Here is a 27,696-nt window from a genome sequence, read left to right on the forward strand (position 1 = left end):
TATTGCTCTCTTTGTTGGACGTATTTTATCTTTTGATCCATATAAATGCATAATAGATGCAACGGGGAAAATATATATTAAAGTTTTTCTAAATATCAAGATTTCTGTAACTATTAATAAGGTCACTTTTTACACTCAGAAGTGGTAGCAAATGAGTTGTGAAAATTAATTACAGGTAGTCCTCAAATTACAAGGATTCGCTTAGTGACTGTTTGATGTTATAAAGGCACTGAAAAAATGACTTATAGCCATCTTTCACACTTACGACCATTGCAGCATCCCCATGGTCACATGATATACATTTGGATACTTGACAACTGACTCACATTGACGGGGATTGCAGTGATTTGGATTCACTTGATCATCTTTCTGCAACCTTCTGACAAGCAAAGTCAATGGGAAAGCCAGATTCACTTAACAACGTTGTTTCTAATTTAAGAACTGCAGTGATTCACTTAACAAATGTGGCAAGTTGTAAAATGGGGCAAAATTCACTTAACAAATTTCGCACTTAGCAACATAAATTTTGGGGTCAATTGTGGTCATAAGTTGAGGACTATCTGTAGTAGTAATTTGCTACAGAAGAGGAAAATGGTAGTTGGCCTTGACTTGCATTTAAAAAAATCCTTCTCCAAAGCACTTTCTTGGAGCCTGGGGGCTTTAACCAACGCCTAATTTTATCATTGGGATTTCCAATGGAAATTTTTAATTAAATTTCAGTTCCACATAGTACAGTTTCTTCAAAATCTGCTCTGTATGACTTGAAAAATCCTCTGGAATGATAGAAGAGGTGGTTTTCAGGTAATTTAGAGACTGTATGAGCAAAATAATTATCTCTCTTTCTTAAAATTTGTTAAAATGGGAGTATTTTAAGTGGAACTCTATCTGAAAATCTTCCTAGCAATTGAATAAAAATGAAAAGATACAATCTCTTGCATTTTAAAGTCACATTTCAGTCATGTTGCAAATACATGAAACATTTGTCACCTGTACTCTCAACATCATATTGCCATGAACATCAAATGTTTAAAAATAAAAGGCTAGGTGCATCACCCTGACAACAAAAGTGCATATAGTCACAGCTATGGTTTTTCCAGTTTCAATGTATGGCTGTGAAAGTTGGACCATAAGGAAGGCTGAACACCAAAGAATTGAGGCCTTTGAACTATGGGGCTGGAGAAGACTTCTGCGAGTCTCTTGGACTGCAAGGCGATCAAACTGATCAGTCCTGGAGGAGATCAACCCTGACTGCTCTTTAGAAAGCCAGATCCTGAAGATGGAACTCAAATACTTTGGCCACCTAATGAGAAGGAAGGACTCACTGGAGAAGAGCCCAATGCTGGGAATGATTGAGGGCAAAAGAAGAGGATGATAGAGAATAATAAGGTGGCTGGATGGAGTCACTGAAACAGTCAGCATGAGCTTGAATGGACTCCAGAGGATGGTAGAGGACGGGAAGGCCTGGAGGAATGTTGTCCATGGGGTCGCAATGAGTCGGACACGACTTTGCAACTAACAGCAACAACTCCTCAATTTAATAACCATTTGTCTAGCCAAAGGTGTTTTTTTTTTTCCCAAGAGGCAATTGGACTTTTTGGTTTTTCTTTGAAGACGTTTTTGCTTCTCATTCAAGAACCTTCTTCAGAGCTTGGAGAGAGAAGGGGTGCCTGTGGGGAAGACGATATGCTGTCCTATAGCCTCAGGCTGCAATTTCACTAAGTGTTATTATCAATAATACATTGCTGTGTTCGTGGATGCCTGATCAGACTTCTCAGGTGGAGTTGGCCACTTGAAGCGTTAGAAAGTGCCCAGGCCTTCTCTTGACGGGCAACTGCAACAGCTAGAAAGAGGACAACTATGAGCCTGTGTTGCTTCTCCCCCTATCTCTCCCCCTTCCTGCCTGCCTCTCCCCCTTCCTCGCCCCTCGTGTAACCTGACCCGAACTGCAAGCGCGCCAGCAAAGAGCACCAGTTGTTGGCAGGCGGAGCCCCGCCATCCAGGCCCTGAAAGCGGCCTCTATTACTCTGGGCCGCCGGTGGCTCTCGCCCTCCGACTCCCGGAGAAGACGGCATGGCCTCCGGCTGGTGTGCAAGAACCTTCTTGCTGCTCCTTCTGATGCTCGCTAGGAGTCGAGAGACGCTCGCAGGTAGGGCTCGACTTCCGCCTGCGGGCGGGCAGGTGAGCGAGCGGGCGGCGACCGGAAACCTGCGGAGCGGAAAGAAGCGAGCGTTGGGCGCGCAAGAGCCCCGGGTTGCGTCCTCGAGTGTCTTCTCCTCTGAGCTTCTTCCTGCTGGGCCGATTGCCTCTGCAAAGGATGGGCCAGGCTGCCAGAGTTGTTCTAAGTGCTCTGAGTGGCTGGATTCCGCGGCGCCACCTGCAGCGCTTGGAGCGGAAAGGGGCGAAGGCAGGCTGGGCGAGGGCAGAGGCAGAAACAAAGCAGTCCGAGGGGCTGGAGGGAGGTGGTGGTGGTAGAAGGTATTCATTCTTCAGCCAAACAAACTCTAAAAGGAGAGGGAAACTCCACTGGTTCTTTTGGACAAATGTCTTCATAACTCATTCAATTATACTCTCCAGATGAGTGCATATCTGTGTAGACTTATGTAGAGCAGAACAAAAGGGACCTTGTAGGGTGTATTGGCAATGGTGAATATTTGGAGAGCTGTGTGCAACAAAATTTCATTTTAATGTATGCTTATAGTGTACGTTCAAAGTTTAAAATAATCTGATCTAATCTAATCTCATCTAATTTCATTTCATCTCATCTCATCTCATCTTGAAGGTCTTCTAGTCCAATCCCTTGCTTAGGCAGGAAGCTCTACACCATTTCAGACAAATGGTTGTCCAATATCTTCTTAACTTCCAGTGTTGGAGCATTCACAACTTCTGGAAGCAAGTAGTTCCACTGATTAATTGTTCTATCAGGAAATTTCTCCTTAGTTCTAGGTTGCTTCTGTCCTTGATTAGTTTCCATCCATTTATTCTTGTCCTGCTGTCAGGTGTTTTGGAGAATAGGTTGATTCCCTCTTCTTTGTGGCAGGCTGGCAGCCCTTAGATATTGGAACACTGCTATTATATCACCCCTATTCTTCTTTTCGTTAACTTAGATATACCCAATTCCAGCAACGATTCTTTACTTCCATGTTCTGCTGAGCATTTCACACCACCTACTTAACCTGAAAATAACTCCTTTTTACTTTAGTGAGGTATGCTGAATTCTTAGTTTATGGCTTGTGGAAATTCAAGAAATTGGACTGAGCAAGCCAAAGTACATTAACTGTGAGCAAATGTGTGCTGTGAAACAGCCTCCGGAGCCTAAATCACTGTTTGGCAATCAGAATGGCACCCCCACCACCACCACCACACACACACACAACATGCTAAACAAAACCAGACAAACATTGTGGCTTAGGTCATCCTAGATGAATATGACATCTTCCAGTAACCACAAACCTTGGTATTTAATGCTTCAATGGCTTCAATTAGCATAACCAGTTGTGAGGAATGGTGGCAATTATGCTATTTTTTTATTCTCAGTTGTGCTGCGTTTTCCCACCTTGACAACTCAAGGTGTGTGACATTTATGCCTCAGTCACTTGTTTGGATGATTACAAAGTGCTGCCCTTGAAGGCCATTTGAAAGCTACAATTGGTCCAGATTGTAGCAGTGCATGCAGTGTTGGATGATCCTGGATTTGCCCATGTTACACCTCTGTTATATGAATGATAACAGGGGTTCCCAGATTCCTTCCAGGTGCAATTTAAGGTGTTGGTATTATCTTTAAAACCTTATACAGGATGGGACCAGATTATCCGCAGGACCACCTCAGCGTATCTGCCTGTCCCACCAGTTCATTCACGCTCCAGTTCCCTTCCTTGAAATCTTGCCATCTATTGGCACATTGGAAGTGTGCTTTTTCCATGGATGCCATCACCTTATGGAACACCCATCACTTAGTGATAAAGGAAGTCTCTACCCTCTTCTGAGAGGCTATTAAAAAACATGGTTTTTACCTTAGGTGCTGAGGTAGTATTGTTGTTATAGCATCCCAAAGGGATGACTGAGACACAGGGTTGCTTTTTATATTTTATGGCTTGGTTTTATAGTTGGGTGAAGAGAGTAGCTCTTAATGAGTTGTTGTAAGATGGATAGCCATACAAATGTTACAAATACAAGTCCAGAATTCCCTAGCTAGCATCCCAATTGCTGAGAATTTTGGAAATTGCAAAGCAAGCTAACTCCAAATACATGTTTCATTTACAGGAGAGGCTGAAAGAGCATTAAAAGGAGAGCTCAGCAGGGCAGAACATATATAACACTTTACAAAATGTGTAATTTTTTTTTTTGAGCCCACCCAACTGTCAATGGGAACCCAGGAAAAGATATAACTCCTTTAAGAGCCAAAGAGAGTGCCAATGCTGGCTTCAAAACAGATTTTTTTTCTTCTTCTTCAGATCCAAATAACTGTATGACTCTAGTGGAGAAGTACAGTGAGTGGTGTTACTGTCAACTAGATTTAGCTATATTTTCTTTTCTGGTAACATTAGTTTCTTTGGCTTCTATTTTTTATTCCTTTGTTGTGCTTCAACACCACTGTTGGTTAATTTTTGCATGATGATCTGTTCCTAACCTGGTCTTTCAGATCTTCCAAAGGTTGTACCCATGGCTGCTTTGGCTGGGTCCATCCAGCTTGGTGCTTATTCTTCTCTTTCCTTTCATATTTCTCAGCATGAGAGCCTTCTCTAGGGAGCTATGGCTTTGCATAATGTGTCCAAAGTAGAATAATTTGAGCATAGTCATGTATGCTGCTAGTGAGAACTCTGGGTTGATTTGTTTGATGATCATAATATTATTTATCTACAAAAAGAATAATCTGATTGATATGTTGACTTGGGGGTGAGGAATTATTGCTAGATCTGTGGAAAGGTTTGATACTTGTTTACTGCCTGTGAACTGGTTTATAGACCACTTGAGTTTTTCACTCAAGAAAAATTGCATTATAAGGTCAGATTTCTGAGTTAGAATCTAAATCGCTTTAAACTTTGCAATATTAAAGGGACGACTCAGAACTATTGGCCTGTAGAGGATAGAAAGTTTATTACCACTTTTAAAGATGAACTGCAGAATGTAAATTAGTGTTTCTGTTATGCATGTTTGTTTCCAAATCATATTTCATCAGAAGATTATGGAAGCAAACCAGAACCATGGAAATCAATACTTGTTTCCTTCACTTGACGCTAATAGGATTTGGATTATTCTCCTTCTGCCTGATTTATGACTACAGGCCTGTAATATGCTGAAAATGTTTTCACAGTGTATTTGCTGACAGCCTCTTCTCCCTCCCACCCCTAAACACATTCCAGATCTGCTTCTTAAAAATTCCTGAGTTCAAACAAAAGCAAAGCCCTGTGGAGTTGCATATAGGAGCAGGTCCTAGGAAAACTGATCAACATGTAACTGCTAAGCTTATTGCAGTGTTTCTTAACCTTGGACAATAAGATGGGAGGACTTCAACCAGGGGCGGGCTTCAGAAATTTCAGCAACGGCTTCCCTGCCCGGTTGCTGGGTGGACGTGGTCATGGTGGATGTGGCCTAGTCGGCCTCCTGCACCATTGTGGCGGGGGGGAGGTTCCGCCATCCCCAGGCTCTGGAGGCTTTCCTCGAGCCTCTGGGAGGGTGAAAACTGCCTCCCCCAGGCTCTGGAGGTCCTCCGGAAGCTGGAAACAGGCCTGTTTCTGGCCTGATGGAACTTTCCGGAGGCCTGTTTTCCCCCTCCCTGAGCCTCCACACAGGCCCTCCACTTACCTCATATCCAAAATAGGCCACATGGAGACTCCTGGGAAGGTCTGGGTGGAAGCAGTGGTGGGATATGACTGATACGCTCCGGTACAGAGGTACTGGTGCCTACTGGGAGCACCAGGTACTGTTCCGGTACAGAGCTCCAGAGGGCCCACCCATTCTCCTTACCGCTATTTGAGCCATTGGGGCTATCACGCATGGAGCGTAAGGCGGCTGCGTGACACACTGCCGAGCAGCTGGAGCATCGCGGGCGGTAAGTACGCATGCGCATGCTGTGTGCGTGTTGCATGCGTTCACATGGTGGACGCCAGGCCCTGTTGCAGCGTACCAGTTGCAACTGTATCAGGAACCCCGCCCCAAATCGGTGGGAGGGTCTAGGTGGGGTGGGCAGGGCCAGCCAGGTGTGGCATTTGGAGGTTCCCTGAACCAGCCATAACATTAGCTACAGTTCTCCAGACCCCCGGTGAACCCATAGCAGCCCACCACTGCCTTCAACTCCTAGAATTTCCCAGACAGCTTGCTGACTAGTGAATGATGGGAGTTTAAGTCCACCTATCTTAAAATTGCCAAGATTAAGAAACAGTGGGCTACGGAGTGAATGGCTAGGCCTACTTAAAAAGACCTCTGGTCGATGAGGCCTGTATCCATCCATTTTGTTTCTTATCAGGTTCAATCAGTTGCCTCTGGAGCACTTGCAAAAAAGGAAAGATCTCCCTCCAACTGGCACTTGAAGGTATATTACCTTTAAATGGGCAGTAGCATCGTCGCTTAATATTAATAGACCTTGAGAGATCTGCTCCCCATGAATTTCTCCTCTTCTTTAAAACCGTCCAACTTAGTGTCCATCACACATCTTTAAATGAATGCCACAGGGTACTTAGGTCTGAAGAATACATTTCTAAAATTCTTACTATTTGTTTCAGTGGACGATCTCCAGTTTTAGTAATTAGAAAGAGGAGAAAAAAATTCACTCCACTTTTTCCAGTTCATCTACTGAATGTGTATAACAGGTAGTCCTCCAATTATGACCACAATAGAGTCCAGAATTTCTGTTGCTAAGCAAAGCAGTTAAGTGAGTTGTGACCAATTTTATGATCTTTCTTGCCATGGTTGTTAAGCAAATCACTGCACTTGTTAATTGAATCACATGGTTGTTAAGTGAATCCAGCTTTTCCCATTGACTTTGCTGTCAGAAGCCAGTTGGGAAAGCTGAAAATAATCCCAGAACACTGCAAAATTCATGCTGGTTGCCAAGCACATGGATTTTGATCACTTCACTCTGAGGATGCTGCAATGGTTTTAAGTGTGAGGACCAGTCATAAGTCACTTTTTTCATTGTCATTGTCACTTCATATGGTCGCTAAACAGATAGTTATACATTTCAGTCATGCTTCCCTTCCATCAATTTTTCCCATGCTCTATTCTGTTTTTCATAGAGAAGGTATTGAAGATCATTTTGGTTGCTCCTTGTTGCACTTTCCCATGCTCTATAATGATGTTCTCAACAGAAGTGTGCATAGTAACCCAGATGTGAAGACAACCATTTATTTGCAAGGACCTTGCAATGATGTTTTCAGTTTCATTCCCTACTGATCCCTAACGTACAGAATGACTCATTTTCACAGTTGGCTCACATCAGTGGTGAAGTTCTAATTTTTTATTACCGATTCTGTGGGCGTGGCTTGGTGGGTGTGGCAGAGGAAGGATACTGCAAAATCCCCATTCCCTCCCCACTCCTGGGGGAAGGATATTGCAAAATCTCCATTCCCACCGTACTCTGGGGCCAGCCAGAGGTGGTATTTGCTGGTTCTCCAAACTACTCAAAATGTCTTCTACCGGTACTCCAGAACCTGTCGGAACCTGCTGAATTTCACCCTTGGCTCACATTTAAGTTTTCTTCCCCAAGCTATCTTCCATGAGCCCAAGGTTTTTCTTTGGTCTGTTATGAACAGCTCCATGTTATGCTGGTTGAATTAACATATCCACCAAGACAATACGTGGTTTCCAAAACAAGCTTTACAACTTGGTGTGTTTATGGGCCTAACTGATTGTGGTTTATTCAGCCGGCCATAATTACACATATTGTGACTTTGGTGATCAAGAGCTGCAATTAACAGTTTTGGAAGAGCTAAAAGCTTCAGTGGTAGTAAAAGAAAATAAGCAAGCCATACAAATGGCTAGGGCTGGAATTTTCACTCTTCTCCCTAGTTTTTGGAAAACAATTGTGTTTTTTCTTCGTCATCAAAATCCTGGCAAATTATCAGAGTTTAGTGGCTATGAAAAGGCATTTGGAAGCCACAACTGGTCTCAGATCTGTAAGCTGTCATTCTTTAGCTTGGTGAGACTCCAATCACTTTGCCTGATTCTTTTCCAAGCACTAGCAAGCATTTCAATTCTGCAAATCTTTATCTGTATTCTTTTTGTATTTTTAGCATTATTGACAGCTTTTGTAATAGAGCATCAGAGAGGTTCTATATTTAGCAGAAGCTAAAGAGGCTGTTTCAGAAAAGTTCACTTAGTACAAAAAGGTTAGCAATGTCTTCTGCGCCAGAGTAGATGCTTGGAATTTTGAGAAAATGGCATCATCAAATATGTGAAATTCAGAACCCATAAAACCATATGCTTAAAATCTTTACTTGTGCTGGAATGCAATTGGGCAAAGGCAGTATAAAGATTGTGAAATGTTTGGCTTATGACCTCTATTTTACATTTATAGACAGATATACTTTACAAATCTCATAACAAGATCAATACTTTTTTTTCTTTGTTAGCATATTTATGTTCTCATTTCCAAGAATTTTCTCGTTCCTAAATCTTGTTTTGGTACATTTTTCTTCCCTTTTCAAGGTAAAGCATCATCATAAATAAGTCTTCAGATACATAATGTCATTGTCAATACTGTCTCTGCCACCGTACTCCGCAACTTCTCGTTGAAACTTTTCTACAATCTCAACAGAATCTGAAAGCTGATGCTCAAGTTCAAAAAAAAATTGAGAATTATTTTTTTTCAGAATGCAAATGATAGGCAGCCTTCTAGGGTGGTGCGGGTGAGAATTAGATCTGTACAGATAGTCCTCAACTTACAACAGTTCATTTAGTGACCGTTCAAAGTTACTACGGCACTGAAAAAAGCGACATGATCATTTTTCATTCTTATGACCTTTGTAACGGTTCCATGATCATGTGATCAAAATTTAGAAACTTGGCAACTGGTTCATACTTATGATGGTTGCAGTGTCCGGCGGTGTGTGTGTGTGTGTGTCATGTGATCACCTTTTACAACCTTTTGACAAGCAAAATCAATGGGGAAGCCAGATTCACTTAACAACCGTGTTATTAACTTATCAGCTGCAGTGATTCACTTAACAACTGGCAAGAAAGGTCGTAAAATGGGGCAACCCCACTTGACGAATGTTTCACTTAACAACAGAAATCTTGGGCTCAATTGTGGTCATAACTCAAAGACTGCCTGCACTTTTAAAAGAAAAAATCTTTGTTGAACCATATGAATAGAAATGTTTTCATCAGCTAAAAGAGCCTAAAGGGGAAAATATATGATGACTTGTGGATCGGAGGGGCTTAGGTGTTGTGTCCATTTTTAGTGCTGTATTCAAGTGACTCAGTTGGCAGCAGCTAGCTATCTTTGGTCTCCAACTCCCCCATCCCCCCAATCCTAAGCAGGGTTGAATTTGGATGGAGACTAAGGAGGTGGGGAGGGTAAACAGGCAAGTCAGAAGCACTTCAACATTACCAAGAAAACTACGTGAATATCTCCACAAAATCACAAGGATTTGAGCCTCATTTTGAGGCTTTGTCTTTATCCCTTAAGCTCTAAAGTGATCCCCACCCCCTCATTTAAAAATGCAGTGCAGTGCCCCACATTCAGCTGTTTTGGTGCAGCAATCTCATCCGTATGTTGTGGATTTCCTGAACAAAAGACAGCCCTCATTACTTGAACAAAAGTCCTTGATGATATATGTTCGTACAAAAAACCCTCTAGTATATGTTTCATTTTTTACTTGTAATGGCCAGACTGATATTTGTTATAAAGAAATAAAAGGAGAATAAAAGCGGCCTTCCCTTATCTCTCAGCATACCAAAGGATGGCCTCAAAAACATAATAGGGTCTCAGGGCTGGTATCATTTTAACCAGTGGTGGGATTCAAATAATTTAACAACCGGTTCTCTGCCTTAGAGATCCAGCTGGGCAGACGTGGCTCGGTGGTCATGTGACTGAGTGGGCGTGGCCAACTCATACTCACATCAATGGGCACTTCGCCTTAGCTATTACAATGTAATAGGGGTTAACTGGAGAGGCAGTTTCTGTAAGCAGGGCAATAAAGATTAGGCTAGAAACACCAGAATGTTTCCTTCCTGCCTTCTTTACAGGATTAGCCCTGTAAAGTGGAAAAAACCAAAATGAGATTTCTTCCAACAACCGGTTCTCTGCTTAGAAATGTAACAACCGGTTCTCCCAAATAGATGCGAACTGGCTGAATCCCACCACTGATTGTAACCTATTTAACCCAGTTAACCCGAGGTGGCGCAGTGGTTAAATGCAGCACTGCAGGCTACTTCATCTGACTGCAGTTCTGCAGTTTGGCTGTTCAAATCTCACCGGCTCAGGGTTGACTCAGCCTTCCATCCTTCCGAGGTGGGTAAAATGAGGACCTGGATTGTTGTTGGGGGCAATATGCTGACTCTGTAAACTGCTTAGAGAGGACTGAAAGCCCTATGAAGCGGTATATAAGTCTAACTGCTATTGCTATAAGTTTGCCTTCTCATGAATAGGACTAAAACTTGGGATGTGGGCGCACACACGAGTTGTAAATTGGGCTGCTTGAAAACATTGTCATAAGTATGAAATGTGCAGGGGAAATATTTATTTGACTCGAACACCGCCTGGTTCCTACTGACTCTGGGCAGCTCACAAAATGAAAACAATGTACAATCCAGATAAAAAAACAATAGAACAAGATGGCAAATCCGGCCAACAGCAACATGCATAGTGGCTCCGACCACTCCAGCCTAGAGCCTGGGAAAACAGCCAGGCCTTTCAGATTTCTGGAATGCTATCAGCCTGATCTCAGGAGGAACCTCATTCCAGAGGGCAGGCACTGTGACAGAGAAGCCGTGCTTATGGGGGCTATGTAGGGTTTTATAGATCATAATCAGCATTTTGAATCACACCCAGAAGCAAAGTGGCAACCCAGCTTACAAAACAGAGGTCTTGCATAGGAATATTGAGGAATACTTGTCACTGCATTCACTGCTCCATTCTGGATGAGTTGAAGCTTCTGAGTGGTCTTCAAAGGCAGCCCCATGCATACTATGTTGTAGTAGTTGAACCACGAGATGGTTATGGCATAAATGTCGGTCTGAACGATCTCCTGATCTAAGACATGTTGTAACTGGTGCACCAGACGAAGCTATTTATTCCTGGCCACAACTGCTTCCTACTCAAGAGCAAGAATTGGGACCAAATACTTTATTTATGTAATGTTGATAAACTATTTGTATCATGAAGTTATAATAACTTACTTTGCCTTTTAGCATCATTTTATGGTGAAAGCTACATACAATTAAAGGTCGCTGAAACGCTGTCTGAAATATCACTGAAGTTACGTTTTCAGACAAGTAGACCTGATGGGTTGCTTTTTCTTGCTCCTGGAAAGGAGGATTATTTTTTGGTGGAATTGAATTCTGGAAAAATACAGGTAAGATTATAAAAGTTGCATTGGTAATTTATGCTAGATCTGATCCTTCTCCCACTCTCTTTTTAACAGCTAAATGCATTTATGGTTCATGCAAGCCTCATTTTGTTTATGCTATCCCCATAAACCAGGGGATGACAGTATTGCCTTGCTGCTATGTCCAGACGACCCTATATTTCTTTTCAGAAAACTAATAGGTCTTAAAAGAGCTCTGAGAACCTTAGTCCAATACTGCAACAATGATAATCAGAAAACCAAGATTATGTTTTTTTGCCAGAAAACTCATGAAGCTTCATTTATGGAGCATTAATGGCCATAGAATAGAACAAACGACTTTAAGTATTTAAGACTAATCATGCATTCCAGTAAGATCTGCCAATGCTATCTTCAAATTTTTCAGATTTAAGGGAGGGTATTATGTACAAGCTGGGCTTCAGTGCTTTCAGACTAAACTGTTAACAATAGCAATAGCACTTGGACTAAAGCACATTGCCCCTAACAATCAGTTTCATTTTACTGACTTTGGAAGGATGGAAGGCTCTGACTCATTTATGGAGCATTAATGTCCATAGAATAGAACAAATGACTTTATGTATTTAAGGTTGACTACCTTGAGCTGATGAGATTCGAACTGCCGAACTGCTGGCTGCTGGCAATCAGCAGAAGTAGCATGCAGTACTGCATTCTAAACACTGCACCACCTCGGCTTGTAGCCCAGCATTTCTGTTGGGCTCTGGTTGACTCCCCAGTTTCTTGTTTCACTTGGAGACGGTATAATTCATTAGACCAGCTCTCCAGATATCTTGCTGTGTCTCAAATGCATATCTAAGCCTGGAGACAGGTATGATAGAAGTTGAGTCAAGAGTATGTCTTGCTTTTTATAAACTTTGGGTTGAAGCTTAAATTCTGTCTTCAAGGACTAGCACTGTTAGTTCTTCAGGATAATTTTCCATCCGCATGGATCAAGGCTGTTGAATCTCATTTTTTAAAATCTAAGCTACTCTCCCTCTTCAGGTCTTAAGATGACTTAAGATGATCAAGCGAAACAAATCTGGAAGCAAAGGATAAAGAATAGGGAGCAGCAAGCAGATCTAGGAAAGTCTTCTTGTACCAGTACACTTCAAATATATTGGCAATGCTGCAACTTCTAGCTTTCTCTCTTGCCCAATGTCATGCTTTGCCCTCTGCAGTATTGTACGGTAATTATAAAAAAGTATCATTGCCTGAAAGGGTCTGTCTTGTAATTCCAGACAGATGGAAACTACAGAACATGTTCTTCTTCAGTGCTGCTTTTATGGAAACATTTGAATCAGATTCATCCTACCTTTGATTAGTTGATACCCTGGATTGCCCAGACTTAGCCCATGCCCAGGTGCTGCTTATGAACTGCCTTTTTTTTTTCTTTTTACAGTGCATGTAGTTAGGTTTTGTGCAGTGGCCAAAAGACCTATCAGGCCTGCATAAGTCAATTTTTCACAGTGTTTTCTATTTAATTGTAATTCAATTAAATTTTAGATATCACTTTGTTGTAATTTTAGATGTTACCACATTACATATGATTATGGATCTGATTATTTTGTTTACTGCCTATTTGGTTTATTATTTGGGGTTTACTTTGATGTATCAACCTTACTATAATGGTTTATATTATGTATGAATAAAAAAGTGTGACTTATTCAACAAACCATGGTTTAAAACTGATTTGGGCCTAGCTTTTTTGAATTAGCATTATACCACTTTTTTGAGTTTGGGTGAAATGGAAAATAATAGTTTATTCTGCATTCAGAATTATATTTTACATTTTCTCCATTCCTCAATAATTTGATTGAAGAAATGTGTATGCAATTATTTTGAATAGTTTTGCACATATTCTCATTGTTTTCTTTAGATGATTCAAACTCAGTCCTCTTTTACAGGTGAGGATCAACTTTCGCACAAATGAACAGATCCTTCGTTCCCAATTGCACTCACAACTTGATGATTTAGAGTGGCATCTTCTTGAAATTCATCACGAAAGAGAAAATATTACTCTAGTGATTGATAAAAATTATCAGACTAGTGCAATAGTTCCAGATTTCCTAGTATTTGAACTAAACATTGAATATGGTCTCTATATTGGTGGGAGAGGTACCCTTGATACCCACTATCTTAACAGTACACCAATTAATTTCCGAGGATGTATTAATGATGTGATATTTAACAACCATGATATCTTAACCTCCCTGAAATCATCTGCAAGAAATAAAAACATTCACGAAGTATCACTGAGCTGTAGCAATGAATTTTTTGCAGGGGAAGAAGAACCCGTAAGTTTTTTTAGTTCCAAATCTTATGTTTCATTTCCTCTCTGGAATGTCCAAGCAGGAGGCATCTTGCAGTATTCAGTGCAAACTACAGCTCAGAGGGGATTGCTGATCTACAGTTCTGCTCCCATAGGGGACTTTATTGCAATGGAAATTGAAAATGGTCTCATTAAAGCTCACATTAGAATGGGTAAAAATAGACTTGAACTTTCTTCTCTTAGCCCTGTCAATGATAACCAGTGGCATGTTATCAGACTAAAATTTTCCATAAAATATGTCGAACTCACTCTAGAAAAGAAAACTGTGAAAACTCCATTGCCTTCTCATAGTAGGCTTCCTGTTCTTAAAGGGGCCTTGCATGTCGGTGGAATAAATGATGCACTCCGTGCAGAAGTGCTAAAATATGGGTTAGCTTCGGTTTCTGGAAGATATGGAGAAGGTGGATCTTTCAGAGGCTGCTTGAAAGATTTGAAAATTGGTTCTCAAAAATATTCCTTGAAAAATGTTCTAGTGACTAAGGATATTTCAGTAGGATGCACAACACCCAATTTTGCACCCAAAAAGCAGGCTGTGGGAATAGCCCCTTCCATTTCTGTTGCTGGTACTGTCGCTCCTAAACTGCTTAGGAAAGAAAGTCATGAGCATTTTTTGTTTGTCGATGACTTGATTGTGCCAGAAGGTGGGCAAGCATTTCTTGGATCAAAGCACATTAAAGTCAATGTGGACTTCAAAACGCTGGGGATTCGTCAGTCGCAAATTCTTTTTAGAATTATACATCCCCCTTCTTATGGACAGTTGAGGTTGAATGTTGTGTCAGTGCCAGAAGATTTCACATTTAGTATGCTAGATTTGTGGCAAGGAAAAGTTTTATACATTCACGATGGTTCTGAAGAAAACTATGACTATTTCACTTTTTCTGTTTCTACAAACAGTAAAAGGAAGATGCCTCTGTATCTCCAAGGAAATGATGAATATATGTTTACTATTACAGTAAAACCAATAAATGATGCTCCAGAACTCATATTTCCAAATGGAAACTTATTTCTTCTCTTAGAACATTCCAAGAAATGCCTGAGCATAGATTCAGTAAATATTGTGGACAACGACACAAGTGCTGCAGATCTTAGTATTACAGTCCTGGGAAATTCAATTGCTGATGCAGGTTTTCTAGAAAATTCCAAGACTCCTGGAGAAACAATTACTACCTTTTCCTATGAGGATTTACAACATGGTAATGTTTTTTTTGTCCATTCTGGAGTTCAGAATTCCAGGATTGTTCTGCGAGCAAGTGATGGGGAGAAAGTTAGCAACACAGCTGTGTTGCGTGTCATGGCTGTACCCCTGGATTATAAATTAGTCAACAACACAGGAGTTGATGTAGTACAAGGCACCCCAGTGTTAATAACACTCAGCCATTTGGCCACAGAAATAAATGCTTTTCAACAAGAGCTGGACATAAGATATGAAATCACAGAAGAACCCTTTTGTGGAGAAATTCAGAGGAGACATACTGGTCGAGAATGGAAAAAAACAAATTCTTTTTCTCAACGATCCATTGAACGTGGTCGTGTGAGGTATCATTCTACTTTCAAAGCAATTCAGCAAGATAATGTCTACGAACATTTTAAGTTTAAAATTATCATTGGTAGCAATATAAGCCAAGAGTTTTTGTTTGCTGTTAGAGTAAAATGGCTGACTTATAATTTTCTGAAATATGCACCATTAGTCATTGATAAATTAGATAGAGAGTGTCTTAATTCTAATAACCTTCTTGTGGTCATAACACAGATGGACCTGTCAGAAAATGAAATCCTTTACAAGCTGCAATCCTTACCTGAGAAAGGAATAATTCTGCTTGATAATGTCCCACTGCAAATAAATTCCAGCTTCAGCCAACAGAATATTTCTGATTGTAAAGTAGAGTATCAATTATACAGAAAGTCCCATGAAGAAAGTCTGGACACATTTCAATTCTTCATTAGTACCCAGTATGTGGTATCAAATATCTATGATTTCAAAATTAAGATCAAAACAAACCCACAAAACATTATTTTGATAAACAATGGTCTTACTGTTACTGAAGGTGAAGGATCACTGATAACAAAATCAGAATTGTTTGTGCAGACCTCCATTAATACGACTTTTGAGTATAAGGTTACAAAAAGTCCTCAACATGGGAAATTAATGCTTATTAATTTTTCTGATTCCCCAGAAAGTAACAACAACCTTAGCAGTTTCACTAATCAGGATATCTATGGAGAACGTCTTATGTATATACATGATGACTCAGAGACCCAATGCGATGAAATTCATATCACTGCAACTGCCATAAAATTTGGAGAAGAGGATTTAGAAACAAAGTTCCCATTATCAGTAGGGATCAAATTTAATATTTCTATCCACCTGAAAAATGATGAAAAACCAGTACGAGTAGTGGATAAGGTCTTCCATGTTGTTAAGAATGGAAGGAAACTTTTGACTTTGGATGATCTCTGCTATCATGATCCTGATACAGATTTTGATGATAACCAGTTGTTATACACCAGGCGTGGCATTCCTAATGGAGACTTGGTTCTTGTTAATGAAACATCATATAGACTGTATCAGTTCAAGCAAGAGGACCTTATACACAAGCAAGTCCTCTTTGTTCATCGAGGTGCAACTTACGGTCGTTTTGTGCTATTTGTAACTGATGGAAAACATTATACATCATCTTTGCTAGAAGTAAGTGCTTCTGAACCATATGTATTTCTAGCAAACAATACAGGATTATTGATCCAAAAAGGAAAAGAAGCAGTGATTACCACCACTAACTTGAGCGCTACCACAAATCAAGATATCAGAAGTGATCATGAAATTAGATTTGAGATATTTTCCTCCCCAAAGTACGGACAAATTGTGGTTAATAATTTAGCAGTGAGTACTTTTACTCAGCATGATCTCAAAATGGGACATTTGACTTATAGACATGATGATAGCAATAATTTGATTGACACATTGAACTTCACTGTTTATGCTAAAAGCCTCCACTTGGATGCTGATATGAATATTCATATATATTTGGAAAGTCATCAGCGTCCACCAGTGGTCCTACATAACCATAGACTTTTGGTTGAAGAAGGAAAACGGATTCAAATCAATAATGGAAAATTGATGGTAAGATGAAGTTATCTAGTAAATTATAGCAAATGTTTTAAATATTTTTTGTATTGTGTTTCCTTGATTTCCGTAAAAGATTTCAGTAAATTTCTTCCTTTGAGCCTTCCAACTCTGAACACTGGAAGAGCACCTGTGTATTTTGTTTTCCTTAACTTTCTTAATGAATATGTTTTACTTTACAGAAATTATATTATATTGCTTAATGTACTGTTTATTATTTGCTTTATTGCTGATTTTATTGAAAGCTATTTTTGAGTTTCTTCAATCTAAGGAGCAGTGTATATAAATATATTTATATGTTTGATTAATAATATTCAAGTCATTAAGATGTGTCTGTTTATGATCAAACAATCAGGCAGAAAACAATACTTTAATCAAGCGATTTCCAAAGCAGCAAACTCCATGCTCTCTTGCACTGATCACATTACTTAGTTGGATAATGAAATATTTGTAAGCAAACTCAGAAAGCACCAAGAACTATTTTAAACTTTTTTAAAAAAAAAAAAACATTTAATAGTAAAGGTTTTGAGCATGTCCCATCTCAAAATGACAAACCATGCTGCCAATTTTTGGTAGTGGTGTCACAGAACACAAGGTGGGACATTCAAAAAAGACACATAGATAGACAGACAGAGACATTGAAAGAGTTTGGAGGCCATCTATACCTGTAGGGACAAAGCTAAACCATCAGAATGTTCAATGCTGTTGTTATTAAAGATTAAATATAAAAAGCTGTATTTAGAAAAAGCGCTTATCTTTATGTTCTTAATGACTTGGTCTTATATTTTTTTAAAGGCTGTGCATGAAAACAGCTTGCCATCAGAGATAGAATTCAAAGTAAGATCACCTCCAGTCTATGGCTATCTTTGGATGTTTATATCAAAAGAAAACTACCTTGGAGCAGAAGAAAATCCAGTTTTGTCTTTTACTCAACAAGACATCAATGATGGCATTATCCAGTACATACAGACCATCTCCAACCAACTCCAAGACCACTTTTCCTTGGATGTGACTAATGGTATCCAAACAGTCAGTGGAATAGAAGTGACTGTGGACATCATTCCAAAGCTGATCCCACTAGAAGTACACAACTTCACAGTTGCTGAAGGGGGTTCAAAAGTCCTTGAAGAAGATATTCTAAAAATTTCTAATAGCCACTTTGCAGAAGTTAATTGTGACTTCAGTCTAGTTGAGCCACCAATATATGGACGAATTGCAAACTCTCATTTTTTGGGAATGACATTGACTAAATTTAACAGAAAACAGGTAAAGTTATTCAAAATACATTTCTGGCTTTAATTTTATAATTAGATTTTGAAATCATATATCAAAGAACAATTAAAACTTCTTGAACTTTTCTATTTTTGGACTTTAGACTTTAAGAACCTTCCTATTTTTAGAAAACTGTACAGTCCCCACTATTGTATATAATGGTGGCTAACCTTTTTGACACAGAGTGCCGAAACAGGAGCGTGCGCGTGCACCAGATCACCAAAACCCGGAAGAAAGCAGCTGGTGTGGTGAGCATGCACGTGCAGCCAGCCACTTTCTTCCAGGTTCCGTTGTGTGCATGTTCGCTGGCCAACTGGTCTTCGGGCATGCGCATGATGGAACCCAGAAGAGAGTGTCTAGCCCCGCATGTATGCACGCCATTGCTAGCTGCACTTCCGGGTTCTGTCATGTGCATGTGAGCTGACTAGCTGGCCAGCATGCATGCACATGACGGAACCCAGAAGAGAGTGGCTGGCTGCATGTTCATGCACGACAGACCAGACAGCGCGCACGCCCATAGAGAGAGCTCTGCGTGCTACCTCTGATTCACCATCATGAGTATATAATATAGCAAGTAATGTGTAAATAATGTGCTTAGATTAAGTAACCCTAGTTCACCAACTGGAGTGATTTCGTGATTATGGTTTAATTTTTAAAGTGGATGCATTTTACATTTTTTGTCTTTCCTGTTTTAGGTAGAACAAGGTTTGATCTTCTATGTTCATGATGACAGTGAACAGCTGCTTGACAATTTTACAATTGTTGCAAACTGCACACAACTATGGAAGCAAAGCTTGCCCCAGATCATATTTGTGACTATTACAGCAGTAAATGATGAAGCTCCCTTCATAAAGAGAAACTTGGCACTCCGGGTATGTCCAAGATCTAAATGTTTAACTGGTTATATACATGAGGGTCTTCTGTTTGTAACAGGTGAAGTGCAAATAGAAAAGCAAAGGTAATTAACACATTACTAGAAGTATCACACACACACACACACACACACAAACACACACATACATACATACATACATATATATATGAAAAATAGCACTTGCCTTTGGGTTATCTGTCCTATATAAATAGCCATTGATTATCTAGAACAACAGTTCTCAAACAGTTTGATCTCAGGACTTCTTAAAAATGATTGAGAGGTTCCAAAGTCATGGAAGAAGATATTCTAAAAATACTAGGAGTTAGTTGCAACTATAGTTGAGCCACCATAATATGGTTGAATTGCAAACTGTTATTTTCTTGAAGTGGCATTGACTAAATTTAACAGAGAACAAGTGAAGTTACTTTAAATTCATAGAACTTTGCTTTATATCTACCAATATTAACTATATTGGAAATGGAGACTTGAGAAATTTTAAAATATTTGAATTTGTAGACTCCTTGAAAGGTATTCAGGGAGTCTAAAGAATCCACATTTTGAGAACTGCTGTTCTAGGGTGTATTTTTCCCCATTCAGTTATGCCCAAATCTCAGAGGCCACCTGGAGAGGTCCCTGCAGTTTTCTTGGCAAGTTTTTTTCAGAAGTGGTTTTGCCATTGCCTCCTTCCTAGGGTGGAGAGAAGGTGACTGGCCAAAGGTCACCCAGATGGACTTGTGTCTAAGATAGACTAGACAGTACCTTGTTTTCTAGCCTGATGCCACTACACCAAATTGGCTCTCTCAAGAGGTTATACCAATGTTTAAAACATCTGGACAGTTTTCACTTTTATTACTGTTGAATTTAAAAGAAATCCAGGGACAGCAAAAAAGGCAAGGCAGACCGTAATGCATTTTCATTGTGTCTTTGATTTATTTTTAATGATCACATCCCAACTCTGTGTTGTTATTGCTAGAATATAGTTGATCTTGTTTAAAATAAATTAATAACAGGATTAAATGATGAGAAATTATTAATATGAACAAGCATGTTGCAAAATGGCAGAATTATCTCTCCATTTCTACACTGGAATGTTTCAAAGTTGATTTTTCACGTAATATGTACCTGGAAACATTGCATCCTTTGATTATATTCAAGAATTGCCTCTTGATTGGTAGTTCAATCAATTAATTCATAGAATCATAGGGCTGAAAAAGACCTTGGAGGTCCTCTTGTCCAGCCTCCTGCCTAAGGCAGGAGATCTTATTGCATCCTGAACAAATGGTTGTCCAATCTTTTCTTGAAGATCTCCAGCATTGGAATGTTCATTACCTGTCTTAAAAAAAAAACACCAGGTGCATACAATTTTGAGCAGGGGTGGGTTCCTGCTGGCATTACTACCAGTTCGGGGCTCAAAAATTTTTTGAGTGTGCACACTGGCTTAATTCATGCACATGCCAGATGCACATTTGTACCCAAAAATGCACCTGAAAAGGTCTGCACATGTGCACATTAAAAAAGAAAAAAAATACATTTTTTCAATGAAGATTGTACTGCGCGTGTGCAGAACAGAAAATCAAGATGGCGGCCCCAAGGATAGAAACAGTCCAGGCGCGTATCTGGCTGAGTTATTACCTACTTGGCTGAACCAGTTGGAACCAGTAGGAACCTACCTCTGATTTTGAGCTTATTTGGAACTTTCCAACATTTGCAAATAACTGCAATCAAATAGTCTTATTGAATGAGTACTGATTGAGAAGGTACAAATGGGATGGGAGCAGATTTCCAAATTGCTATGTTGTCTCCACATTACCTATACATAAACCTCAGTAAGTAAAATTGTACACCAATTATTAAGGTAAACATTCTTCTCCCCCTCTTCTTTTTAAATTTAAATTTAAAAAGTCCTTAGCATTACTTTCTTCATTCTTTTTTCCACTGCTCTCTCTTGTCATAGGAGTAATCCATTGTGTATAGATTTCCTCTGGAATTCTTTCCAAATTGTACCGACTGCTTTCTGATAGCTTGAATTATCTATGCCTCAGCCAAACCCCATTATCCTTGTCCAGACTAATTATTAATCTATTAGTTGGGACTAATAGAGGACAATATTAACAATTAAGTTCATTTTCATGGGTTACAGGATTAACTAGTCCATTTGCGTGTGAAACAAATTATTATTGTTTTTTTAAAAAAATATCTATTTACCTGATGGATAGATATTTTGAAGTCACTTAAAAAATATCCTTAGGCATTAAATTGTTAAGCAGATAACTATGCAATGTTGTTTAGTCACAGATATACTAACATTAGTTATCTCTTATTTTCTTAGTAAAGACCCACCTTTACCCCAAATTTTAAAAATGAGCAAAAGTAGTTGTATTTTTGGATGGCATGATTTTTAGCGCAAGTACTGCAGTGTAACCAGAAGGGGGAGATCCGTTTTCAATTTTATGGAAGTTTTCCCATTTATCAAAAACATAATTAAGCACTGTTTCATTTTAGTAATGAAGATCAGAATGCAATCCCTAGAAACATGCATGAAAGGGGAAAAAAATCTCAGCTGTGGATTTGCTAATATTAACATTTCAAAATGAAAGTATGAAATGGAAAAGCTAAATAAAAAGTGTATACCTCTGGGCCAAATATTCTCAAATCTTATCAAGAAAAACCCTGTAATAATAGAGAACATGCGAGACAAAATTAGGATAAATGAAAATAAAATGTGCTCTTAAACAGATAATACATTATAAAGGTAGGATAGCATACAATGTGAATGTTTTCAGTATTTCAGTGATGCTAAATCATTTTTTTCTTTTCCAAGCTGCTTCCTGAGATCTTCTGTTGGCAAAGTAAGCTATGTTTTTATTTTGGAAGGATTCAGTATATAAAGTTTTCTTGTACGGTCTAATATTTTTTTTCACTTTTATTTGATTCTCAGTTTCTGAAGATGGTATTATGATTTTTACCCCAATCCAATTTTAACCTCGTTAATGCACTGAAGGAACAGACACAGGTGGTCAGTTGAGTCCAAAATTTATGTTGCTAAGTAAGATAGTTGTTATGTGAATTTTACCTCATATTATGACCTTTCTTGGCATATCTGTTAAGTAAAACACTGCAGTCGTTAAGTTAGTATACAGGTTGGCTTCCCCTTCAACTTTGCTTGTCAGACAGTCGTAAAATGTGAGCATGTGATCCTGAGACACTGCAACTGTTATAAATGTGAGATGAGATGCCAAGCACCTGAATTTTGATCACACGACCTTTGAGATGATGCAACTTTTGTAAGTGTGAGAAATGGTCATAAGTCGCTCTTTTTAGTGATGTTGTAACTTCAAATGGTTGCTAAATGAATGGTGTAAGTCGAGGACTACCTGTATGTGATATTGCAGTAATTCATAAATGAGCACAGCTGTATAGCTTGTATTTATTTTGAAAGATTCAGCCAATACTCTAAGCTCTAAGCTTAACTGAAGTTCAGTGCTGGAGGAATATCCTTTACCTCACCATCATTTTCAGAAGGTTTATGGCCTGGAATGGAGTTAGTCATTGCAATTGGGATTTTGTCAGCTCAGATCTTGATTTCAGAGGGACCAAAGCGTAACTCATTTCTTCTGGAAGCAGCCTTCCATGAGGATGAGGTGGGGAAAATGCAGCATTCTCACATTATGAGAATTGTTGAATGTTGTGGGATGGAGTGCACAGATATAATTATTTTGGTTTATAATTTAACTTTGTTTAGAACATGTATATGTCATTTTCCCCCATGACTCTTAGAAAAACTTAAATTGGATTTTAAATGGATTTCCATCTCTTTGTGTTGCAGCCTGCTTTCAGTTTCTGGGTACAGTACTGTCTAATGCTGAGTAAGATGCTCTTAAGGGATCAAATGTAGCCACTGAAAAGTCTTTAGGAAAGTCAACATCCTATAACATGCGACTTAAAGAAAAAATATTCAGTAAGAAAATAATATTTATGAAGCGTCATTTTCCATACGTGCAACATGAAACATTTTTGCAGTTTCAAATTTGACATAATTTAACGGCAAAGAAATGATAAAAACCTAACACATGAGTCATCTTTCTAAAGAACAGTCATATGTAGAATCCATAGTGTTGACCTATTGCACTCGCTAGGTTACCCCTCCCTTCACATCTGTCTGGGTAACCACAGAGCAGGCAAACTATGATATGCAGCCTACAGGACCTTGATTCAATACTTTCAGTGGTTCTTATGATCATGGTAATTGGCAATAAGTTATTTTTCTGCAGTGTGCTTCATTCATTCCATACTACAATGTATGTTCTCATTCAGAAAAAATGCAAACAGAATCTCTAAAAAGGAAAAAAAATGTTTTCTGCTTCAGTTAGTAATCTCATTCTGACCCGTCTGCATCATAGACAACCATTTTAAAAGCATTTTTGGTTAAAACGTGTTAAATGATTTATGATAGAACCAACAAACCACTAAGATAGACTTAGAGTACTTCCTTCCCTCCTATGTTTTCTATTAATAATCAGATTATACTGCAATAGCATTTTGTTGATTAATTGTACATACATGCATGGATAGATACTTATCACATTATCACCTTTTTGGGGCATACAATATGGTGTGAGGGAAGCGAGAAAAAGTCAAAGAAATTAAAGCCAGGAAATAAGAAAAGAAAAGGAAACATAGTTAAATCTAATTTACACCAAAGCCTTTCACTATAATGCTCCATATCTTTCTATGCTTGCAAATCACCCTCTTTCCACCATATTAATATATTGCCTTTTGTTATTTAAAATTCTGGCAGTTTCATTTTAGAGGAACTATTCCTAGGAATTCCTGTTCCTAGGAATAACCATCAAGTCCATCTATCTAACTAACTACGTGTCTTTCAGGCTTCCCCTTGACATACTTACTGATTTTGATTTTGATTTTATTTCTATGCTTGACCATCTCAGCAAACAACTCTGGCTCACAATTCAAAATGTGGTGAATTTTGGATGCAAAGTCCATGTGTTTGTTTTGCATCCAGTCCTTGTTCTCATTTGTATTCAGTCTACATTCATTCAACACTCACTCATTCATGACCTTACCTTTTCATGTTTTACCACATGCTCTTCTTAAGTACCCTGTTTGCAATGCAATATTCTTTTATGTTGTTCCTGATATACTAATCTCTCACTGTCAAAGTAGACAGAAGTAAACTCTTTACATAACTTTTTTTCTTCTTTTACAAATCTTTGTTTCTCATCCAAGGCCACATACAACTCATCGGTTCCACCACAAATCCGCGAAGCCCTTCTGCGCGGAGACATAAGCGTGAAGACTAAATTGCGCCGTTCTAAGCGCTAAGGAAAAACGCGACCCTACCGCGATGACATAATCGCGGAGGGCAAAATCGCGCATTCCCAAGCACTCACTACCCTAAACCTAACCCTAACCCTAAACCTAACCCTAACGCTAAACCTAACCCTAAACCTAACCCTAAAACAAACCCCTAAACCTAATCCTAACGCTTACCTTAAATGAAGTCGGCTTTCTGCCGCGGTGCCGTTTTAAAGCGCCCTTATGTTGCCGCGCTGTTGTCACGGCGGTGATGACGCGCGGTGATGACGTTGCGGCTTTAGCGCTGCGATTTTATCACCGCGATTTTGACCAGCGCGGTTTTGTCGTGCCACGCAACTCATCATATGTACTCATACCGTATATATGTTTCCTCACCTAACCTACAGTATAGTTGCAAAAATTTCACTTTTATTACAATTTAACTCATTATTTGCATGAACAGCCCCCCCCCCACCTCTTTTGATCGCAATTGTGCCCAACACTTTCTCAGGTGTATTTACAAACTAATCCTCAGTAGCTTCTGTATTCATTCTTACCATCTTTCTGTTCATAGAGTGAAACAGTAATACATTTCTTCCAATTGTCCAGTAGAGCCATCAGATACACATTGAACAAGTCATTTGCCAATGCCCATCTCATGACCAAGGGGGTGGTGTGATGGTCATTGCAAGAACTAGATTTAAATCCCTTTTTTTGAGGCCATCATAGCTTTGAGCCATTATTAAATGACAGTCGTAAGTCGAGGACTACCAGTGCATATTTTCTTTTCCTCATTTACAGCTTCATTATGTCACCGAGCATTTTTTTTTTACTTTGTTCCATATAACTTCCACAACTTCATATCTAATTATTCTGTTGGGAAATAATCCCCCCCCTACATTCCATAGTTGCAGTAATTTTTTCATTCTTGTTTTTTGCACATTATTTTTGTTTTCCTTCCACATCTTTCTATTCTCCCAAGATCCTTTTATTTTATTTTATTTTTTTTGACACTGGGAAAAAATCTGTCCAACATTCAGAATTGTTCATCAACATTTCTTTTACTAATTTTCTTAGTCATTTATCAAAAGCAATCAAATCAAACATGCTTTTAGGTATATTTCCTTATCTTATATGTGTGAATAGATTTAAATATATACCCATACTTTGTATGTGTGAACAGATTTATGTGTAAACTAAGCTCCTCAGGAATCCAAATGAGCTACGCTGACGATATGAGACTTAGATTTATGCATAAAATATATATGGGAAAGAAAAAGAGCTTTTAGCAGTCATCTAAATCTAAATTTGTTCCAGCTGACAAACCAGTGTTTGGCGAATAGAAGAGTATCAGGAAATATAGAAATTTAGATAACTTAATGCATGCTTATTCAGATCTTATCCAATTGAATTGCCTATGAATTTGTAAATAAATGGTATAAGCATGGAATATAAACATAGGAAGGAAATCTTGCTGAATTGTTCTGGAATTCTGATACAGAGGAATTCTGTTACAGCAAAAACATTAAAGAGACTGGAAAAGTTACCTGTCTGTCTGTCTGTCTGTCTGTCTCTCTCTCTCTCTCTCTCTCTGTGTGTGTGTGTGTGTGTATCTGAAAGTTGCAATAGGATGTCCAAGATATTATGACTTTTGGGCACTCTTCCAAATTCTTTTAGCCTGGCGTCTGTCTCTCTTTTGAGCTAGGTCAGCAAAAGGCAGCTAAGTGTTGACATCAGTTTAGCCCAGTTATTTCTCCATTTGTTTTAATCATAGATCCATCTGCACTTCAAAGTGCAAGGAAGTACTGATAGTATTGAAACAGGTACTGAGAGAACAAAGCTATTTCAGTGATCTCAGATACCTTCATTAATATGTGTATGCTCACAGGCTATGCAATTCCATGCCGTGTTTCTTTAGATATGAATTAATGCAGGATGTGGTTTGATATTTAGTTGAAGTCTTTTGAAATGAGTTTTAAATGCAACAGCGGGATGGGTAGGTTTCAATCTTGTCAGATTTTTTTTTAAAAAAATTACCACTGATGTACTAATCATAGTCAGATGCAAACTTAACATCAAAGAACAAGGTGCCTCCGAGACCAGAGATTTATTCTGTGTGCTAGAACTGAACTGCGTTCATGAGATTTTCACACAAGGGCCCAGTCATTGTTTGCTCGTTTTATTTTAATAATCTAATTTAGTGGGATACTATTGTGGTTATTATAGTAATAAACTCTTGTTGATTAGCTACAGGGCAGATAACTTGTTTCCTCTAAGTTCTGAACATAGTTCCCAATACCTAGAGTCAGCAAGTTGCTTTTATAGTCCAAAACATCCAGCAGACCCCATGTTGTGAATCCTAACCTATAGGAAATCCTTAAGAAATATATCAGAAAAGAATCCCTTTCTTTTCCTTCCCTTCCCTTCCCAACTTTCTTCTTTAACTTGAAATTTGTACAGTTTTTAATTCCTTTGAAAAACTTCTACAATAAAAGTTATTTAAAAAGATGTATCAACAAAGCTCAGCTGCTTTTTCAACCAGCTTTGTGTACAAAACTATATATTTAACAACAAAGCCAGAATCTGAGTAACAATTCTTTTTTCTTCTTTTTCTTTAAGGTGTGGGTAGGATCAGTCACTGAAATAACAAAGAATGAACTCTTGGCAGAAGATAAAGATTCTTCTCCAGCAGAATTATTGTATTCTGTTTCTCCTCCCAATAATGGTCACTTGGCACTCAAGTCTTCTCCAAACAAGAATATCCTTAATTTTACCCAAGCTCATATTGAAGAAGGACAAGTGGTGTTCGTCCATAAAGGTATTTTGCACTGTTGATGGAATTTCATGCTAGAGTTAATTATGTTTTTACTTCTGTTAAAAATAGCCTACTGTATTTTTCGGAGTATAAGACACACCGGAGTATAAGACGCACCAAGGTTTTGAAGAGGCAATATTTTTTTTAAAAGTAGGCAAGTAGATAGAGGAATAGACAGGGAGATAAAGAGAGAGAAATACAGTAGGTAGGTAGGGAGAGAGAGAGTAGTTAGTTAGGTAGGTAGATAGATAAAGGGATAGAAAGAAATACAGTAGAAAGGTAGGGAGAGACAGAGAGAGAGAGTAAGTAGGTTGGTAGGTAGAGGGATAGAGAGAAAGAAATAGAGAGAGAGAAATACGATAGGCAGGGAGAGAGACTAGGTAGGTAGGTAGGTAGATAAAGAGAGAGAGAGAGAGAAATACAGTAGGTAGATAGGGAGAGAGTGTA

At 38.9% G+C, this 27,696-nt stretch overlaps 1 protein-coding gene across 1 annotated transcript in view; it reads left to right on the forward strand.

Annotated features, from left to right (window-relative positions):
- The first annotated feature begins 2,009 nt into the window (after positions 1-2,009).
- Positions 2,010-27,696, forward strand: part of CSPG4 (chondroitin sulfate proteoglycan 4) — a 44,465-nt gene continuing 18,778 nt past the window's right edge. The window contains 6 exon segments of the mRNA XM_032213890.1: positions 2,010-2,146; positions 11,350-11,513; positions 13,427-16,969; positions 17,768-18,238; positions 18,940-19,116; positions 27,054-27,252. Coding sequence (XP_032069781.1) covers positions 2,071-2,146; positions 11,350-11,513; positions 13,427-16,969; positions 17,768-18,238; positions 18,940-19,116; positions 27,054-27,252 — 4,630 coding nt within the window. The 5' untranslated portion in view covers positions 2,010-2,070.

The sequence above is a fragment of the Thamnophis elegans genome, chromosome 3 (genome assembly GCF_009769535.1).
Source record: "Thamnophis elegans isolate rThaEle1 chromosome 3, rThaEle1.pri, whole genome shotgun sequence".
Lineage (NCBI taxonomy): Eukaryota > Metazoa > Chordata > Lepidosauria > Squamata > Colubridae > Thamnophis > Thamnophis elegans.